The sequence below is a fragment of the Chiloscyllium plagiosum genome, chromosome 2 (genome assembly GCF_004010195.1).
Source record: "Chiloscyllium plagiosum isolate BGI_BamShark_2017 chromosome 2, ASM401019v2, whole genome shotgun sequence".
Lineage (NCBI taxonomy): Eukaryota > Metazoa > Chordata > Chondrichthyes > Orectolobiformes > Hemiscylliidae > Chiloscyllium > Chiloscyllium plagiosum.
In genome coordinates, this window is record NC_057711.1 from 36852312 (window position 1) to 36859562 (window position 7251).

A 7251-nucleotide genomic window follows, 5' to 3' on the forward strand; every position below is an offset into this window, starting at 1 on the left:
TTGCCTCATATTAACCCCAGCCTGAATTTTAGCAAGGTTTTGCCCTTTTTGGGCATGGATTGCTTCAGTAAAAACAATGTCTCAATAGTTCTACCAGACCATAGATCTGTTCTCTCATTAGAGAGGGATAATTGTGGTGGTTTAACTTGAGGGGAGAGGTTGAAAATGAGTGTCTTTCATGGTAATCTTAGCTGGTATGAGAATTGAACTCATGCTGATGGCATTACTCAGTAGTAGTGCTGCACAACATGATTGGGTGGGGGTCAGGTTGTGGGGGCACGGGGTTCAAACTTCAATGTGAAACTGAGATTTCACATCCACAAGGATTGTTAGGTGGTCATACCTAACAATACTGTTGTGGATGGATGCATCTTCCACAGGCAGTTTGGTGGGGACGAGGTCAAGAATATTTTCTCTTTGTAAGTTCTCTCATCTCCTGCCGCAGGCCTATTTTGGCAGTTACATCCTTTATAACTTTGTCAGAGGTGGTCTACTAAGCTACTGTTGATGATGTACATTGATTTTTACTACCCAGAGTATATTCTATGCTCTTGTCACTTTTAATGTGTCCTCCAAGTGGTGTTCAACGTGGAGAAGAACTGAGGGAGGAGGTGGCAATCAACAGGTTTCCTTCCTTATGTCCAACCTGATATGATGAGATTTCAACTTCAACTCCCTCCCTCAACTACCACTATGTTGACATTACTTGTGGATACTTCCTGGAGACAGTCATACTCATGGAATCACATTTTTGCAAACAATGTCAGGCTGTTGCTCAACTAGTCTGCAGGACAATTCTTTCAATTTTGGCACAAGGCCAAGATGTTAGCAGAGAGGCACAGGGTTATTAGGGGCTTGGTTGATGCTGAACCCATCTGGTTTAATTCCTTCTGGTAGACTTTGCAATGGTTACATAAAACAGAATAGCTTGCTAGGCCAGTAGGCATTTAACAGTCAAATTATGTCACATGAAGCCCAGGTGAAGATAGCAGACCCATTGCTAAAGGACATTAGAGAACCAGATGGGTTTTTACAACAATGGTTTCATAGTAACCATTAGACTAGCTTTTAATTCCACCTTTATTCATTGAATTCACCATCTACTGCAGTGGGATTCAAACTCATATTTTTCAAAGCATGAGTCCTGATCTTTAGTTTACTAGTCCACCGCATTCCCTCAGTCTTAAAGATCATTTATCTTCTTGTTTGTACAAACAAAGCAGGCATAACTTGGTTGTTGTGGTTCCCTACATTACATGAATGATTACAACTCAAAGCTACCTAACTTGATATAAATTTTAAGGAACATCTGGAGGCTGTGAAAAGTGCTTTTTAATGCAAGCTTTTTTTATCTTGAAGAAATGCCAAAAAAGATAGACTAACAAATGTCAGGTATAACGCAAATAGTTTGAACCATGGTCTAATACGGTCATAGCTGGGAATTAATAAGTTTTGTTATATAATGAAATTATATCATTTAAATATTCACTACATTACCACATTAGTATTATTGGCATAATAATACCAATAGAGAATTATAAACAGTTTATAAACACTTGGTAAAATATTAAGTGTTATTTGGAACAGTATTACAAAGAAAAAAAAAATCAGATTTTAAATAAATTTTCCAGACACAGAATTATCATGGAATGAAAAATTGAGTAAACATGTCTCTCTTGATCTTGTGATGCACAGTTATACACCAAAACTAACCAGGTAGAATAGTTAATACATAAAACAATGCCAGACATTGGCCTTTCAATTGTAAAATTCATACGAAAAACTCAGCAACTAATGGGAAATTTAAAAAAATGTTTATAGACAGAATTTAAAACATCAAACTGGAAGAATTTCAAGTGATCTGATATAATGACACTGCTGAGAAGAATCATAACTGCTCCAGCATTAATTAATATTCTGAGATGTTACAGTTATTGCCCTCTTTCAATTAGAAAAAAAACTTTACAAATGTACTGCACATTTTGGTTTATCAATTTAAGCTATAGAATTTATTTCTAAAGAGTTGTCCATATTTTGAGTATCAAGCAACTAAAACGTTAATACAGAGGCTTAATTTTAAAAGTGTCTTTAGGTTCAGAAGTTGCTTAGTAAATGCAAAATATAAGCTTACAACCTCAAAAATACAGATGAACCAATTGAATCAACTTACAAAAATATTATGTATAATCTAGCTAATGAAACTCACAAATGACTGGTCAACCATCACCCTAATAATTAGGATTATGGCTTTTGAAGAAGAAATGAAATTAGATGTGGTGCATGTTCCAATTTATTACTAATGAAGGATACTTAAAATTGGCAATACCCTCACCACATGACATACTAGGCCTCATCCAAAGCAATAAGCACACTGAGATAGCTTGTTCATTCAATGTCGTTCTGGGTTGACTTACAAATATGCCAAAGATATTGCATGACTTCACTAAGCTTTTAGACTTTCAGTACTAAAATGGCTGAGAAACCAATATTCAGATGTGATGGATAGCCAATTCTAATTTTATGGAGATTGCTTCCATCTCTAAAATGCTTAACAGATCTCTGAAAAAATCTGCAGAAAGGTGTTTATCAACAGTTGCGTGTTCATAGATCACTTGAATATCACTTTCCAGAAATATGCTGCTAAAGTTTTCCATCTTGCACTTATCAGGCCAAATGCAAGCATGCCAAATTTCAAAGAATGACAATTTACACTTCAGGAGCTAAGAGCACTTTAACTCTGACTGCCAGAGGCATTGCCATGGAGAAAACAATTGAAAACCAGAGGGTTCGCAAGTATTGGACTAATTCAGAAAAGGTTGAAATATATCCCCATCAAATTGCAGAGAAATATTCCCTGCATAGGAAAATGCGTTGCTTCTGGCAATAACAAATGAAACATGCTAGGAACTCATCTAATTGTATCTTAAACTGGTTGTGAATGTAGCTATTAGCACCACTGGGATTGTTTAGCAAATACTGTGCAATTGCAAATCACATAAAATGTCAATGTTTTATATAGCAATAGGGGAGCAAGAGAAGGCCATTCAATCCATCGAGCCTGGTCCATTCTTCAATGTGATAATGGACTTATCTATTTAAATGCTTTTTCCCTACACTATCCCCACATCACTTTGAATCATTAGTATTTAGAAAGCAGTCAATCTTGACTTTAAACATACTCAATGACTGATCTTCTGTACCCCTCTGGGATACAGAATTCCGAATGTTCACAACCTTCTGAGTAAAGAAAAACTAAATTCTCCTCATTTTGGCCCTGAGTTGCTTCCCCTGATTTTGGAAATGTGCTCTGCTGCTAGACTTATCAATAAGAGGAAACATTTTATTCATCAGTCTCTGTAAGTATTTACTAAGTTTCAATAAAATAACCATATTCTTTAAATGCAACATACAGGCTGTTTTATCAAACTCTTCATAGAACAGTCCTATTATGTCCCTTACTGGCTCCTTCATCACCTGTTTCAGACAGGCTAACGGCTATGTCATTTAGAACTCAGCCAGCTAGGTCAGTGGTCGGGATAGGCATTGAAGATCCCCCATCCAGATCACATTCTGTGCCCGTGCCACCCTCAATGCTTCCTGCAAGTGGTGGTCAACATGGAGGAGTACTGAGTGAGAGTACAGTGCGGATTGGTTGATCTACTTAATTTCTAAGTCAAGCTTGCAAAGTGAGCAAATGGCTCAGGTGTCATCTGATTAGACTGTTTATCAGGCCAATCTCAGTGCATAGAGCTATGCAGATTCCAGCATGTATATTCAATCAGCACCCGTTACCCTCAACATGCAGGAAAATGTAGCATGTGAGACTGCTTCAACAAGTCAATTTCAGCACAGGAGGGATTACACATAGCCACAGATACAAAGGTCATGAATGCATATCAGAAATTGGAGGTTAGGACTTATTCCAGTAAAATGTGTGTTTTCGGAAACCAACCAAATTATTAGGGAAAATGGATGAAAAGGTGATCCCATGGCTATACTATCTATTTGGTCATACATGGTGTCAGGGTTTTTTTTAAATTAAAAGGTACCTATAGCTCTCCACTGGCTGAGGAATTACGTAAAAGAAAGCCATCAGAATTGACTTGTAACCCCAATCAGAACCCTTTACTCTTGTAGTATAAATTGTTTTGATTATACTACAAGAGTAGTTCCTGCATTTGTCCTGATGAATGAAAAACAAAAGCTTTGGTAACATGCATCTTATTTCAGCATCTTAAAAGTGGATATGTAGGTCAGGCAGTCTTCAATATAAAGAAAATACGAGCTTCGCCAGCTATGACTAATTGAGCGGATGTCATGTTTATTGTACAAAGCTATTCAATAATGCAATTATCACATTCTTATCTATTATTTTTAAACATTTTAGTCCTATCGCACATTAAAGTCAATTGCTGATGTTCAGAACAAGTAAGGCAAGAATTCATTAGAACATTTGTTTGTTGAGTTATATTACATTGGTATCTAAAAGAATTTAAATTCAACAGACACCTAACATGTACCTACCAATGGTAGGTGTTGTTGCTGTACTCAGTGAAGCAGAGGACCCAATTGAGGATGTACTTTCTGCACGTGCCAGTGGGGCTACAGGAGGTGGACTGGCAGATGACATTGACGTAGGACTGAATGATCTAGACTGAAAAAAAATAGCATTACCTCAGTTTGTTCATGAACAAGTTGCTATCCGAATTATATAATTTTGTGATATATTAGTAAGGGTTCAACTTTAAGTTAGAGACCAGATGGTAAATTGTAGTATATTTTAAAGTAAATGGCATTTTAGATTGTATAAAAACAAAAACAGATCATTAAGTAATTCGACTAAAATAAAAAATGTGAAGAAAATACAAGTTTAGTTTTCTTATTTCATACAATTCTGTAGGATTCTTTGAATATAAAATAGGTTACATTGTTGAACATGAAATTATTTCCATTTTTGAAGATGTTACAAAAATTATGCAGAAAAATACTCTGCTTTCTGTTCCCTTCAGGTTTTTTTTTATAGATATTTTTATTAGAAATTTAACATTTTTACAAGTTTACAAAAATAAACAAAACTCTCAGATATAAACATTGATATACAATTAGCTCAAATATACAATAGCCAAAATTTAACAAAAAAAAAACAAAACAACAAAAAAAAAACCCCGAAAAGAAAAAAAAACAAACAAACAAACAAAACTCAACTATCTAACCAGGGTGTATATTTAAGTCTCTTACATACTCGGTATGTGTTAGCATCAGATATGACAAAACCCATATTCGTGCGGGATTCCTCCCCCGAGGGGCCGCGGACCAGCCAGGTTTGTAATCTCAATTAAATAAAAGCCCTTGTTAGGATAGCCGAAATATCTGTATTTATGTAATTCAAAAAGGGCTGCCATATTTTATAAAATAATTCGGTCTTTCGGTGCACCATATTTGTAAGGAAGTCAAGGGGAATACATTCCATAATTAGTCTGTGCCAATTTGAAAGTCCAGGAGGGCCCTCAGCCGCCCAGTTCACCAAAATATTTTTCCTTGCACAGAAAGAAAGAATAGAAAATAGTCTCTTCCCGTACGTGACCAGGGAGGGAAAGTTCGAAAAGCCCAAGAGGAGAGATACGGGGCCCACTTTTATTTCCGTTCCTAAAATTTCTGTCAGGGTACTTGCTACTTTAGTCCAATATCCACGGATCTTATGACAGGTACATAAGCAATGTACAAGAGTGCCCACCTCTATTTTGCATTTAGGACACATTGGAGATGCTCCTGCCTTAAATTTTGCCAATCGAACCGGTGCTATATGGGCCCTATGAAGTATCTTCAGCTGGATAGCCTGGGTTCTGTTACAAATAGTAATTCTTCTAGCATTTTCCCAGATATCATCCCACGTTTCTGTGGAGATTTCTAGTCCCAGATCCTGATCCCATGTTTTAAGCAGATAATCCATATCTCCCGATACTTCATCATGTAATAAATGATAAATATTACTGACGGAAGATACCCCCACTGGTCGTAGGACACTACATTCTCTATCGGATTTATAAAGACTATCTAATAACATAGTCTTCTTCTGTATATAATCTCGAATTTGGAAGTATCGAAAGAGGTCTCCATTGGGTAATCCGAATTTCTGACGCAGCTGTCCGAAAGACATCAGGACCCCACCTTTAAATAAATCCCCGAGACATGAGATACCCCTGGATCTCCAGAGTTTAAAAGTGGCATCTGTTAACCCCGGTTGGAATCCCCATGCTCCCACTATCGGTGCATAGGGGGATGTTTTATGTGAATTACCCTCATTTTGCCGCATTATATTCCAAGCCTTAATTGTGTTTAGTATTATAGGGTTTTTACAGTGATCTGTAATGATTTTCCTCTTGTCTGAGAATAAAAGGTTAATAAGTGGGTATTTTACTTGAGAAGCCTCGATGTCCAACCAGATTGATTGTGGATCAGACAAGACCCAATCAGCTATATAACTTAATAGGGAACTTAATTGATATTTCCTAAAATCTGGGAAATCCAATCCACCCCTTGCCTGTGGAAGCTGTAGCTTCTTCAGCTTAATGAGGGGCCGCCTATAATTCCAGATAAAGGAACTCAGCCAACCGTATAATTTACATAAAGCTGTCCTCGGCAGCATCACCGGAAGCATTCTCATAGGATATAGGAGACGGGGCAGGATATTCATTTTGATTAATGCTATTCTACCCAGCCAGGAAATTGGCAAGTCTCCCCATCGCTGGAGGTCCTGCCTTATCCTTTCCAATAAATACACAAAATTAGCCTTATACAACTGACCAAATACTGGAGTAATAAAAATGCCTAAATATAAGAAACCCTCCAGGGACCAGCGAAAGGGAAAAAGGGAACCGTCCGCTAAGCGGGGTATCACAGCAAGGCCACCCATTGGCATAGCCTCCGATTTTGAAAAATTAATTTTATAGCCTGAGAATGCACTAAACGTATTAATAACTTGGATTAAGCGAGGTATGGACATCAAAGGGTTACTGAGGAATAGAAGAACATCATCTGCATAAAGGGTAATTTTATGTTTACCTGTACCAATCCTTGGGGCCACTATACTAGGATCAGCTCGTATAGCTTCTGCTAGTAGTTCAATTATTAGCGTGAATAACAATGGCGAGAGGGGACATCCCTGACGGCAGCCCCTACCCACACTGAAGCTATCCGAGCCTAATCCATTGGTAACCACAACTGCTTTAGGATCACTATACAATGTTGAGA

At 37.3% G+C, this 7251-nt stretch overlaps 1 protein-coding gene across 9 annotated transcripts in view; it reads right to left on the reverse strand.

Moving 5' to 3' along the window:
- The window catches only part of fcho2 (FCH and mu domain containing endocytic adaptor 2), a 208063-nt gene that overhangs the window by 42667 nt on the left and 158145 nt on the right, over nucleotides 1-7251 (reverse strand). For all 9 annotated transcript variants that reach the window (XM_043707634.1, XM_043707669.1, XM_043707650.1 and 6 more), the window contains one exon: nucleotides 4525-4654. In XM_043707634.1, the coding sequence (XP_043563569.1) occupies nucleotides 4525-4654 (130 nt within the window). The remainder of the gene's footprint in view (nucleotides 1-4524; nucleotides 4655-7251) is intronic.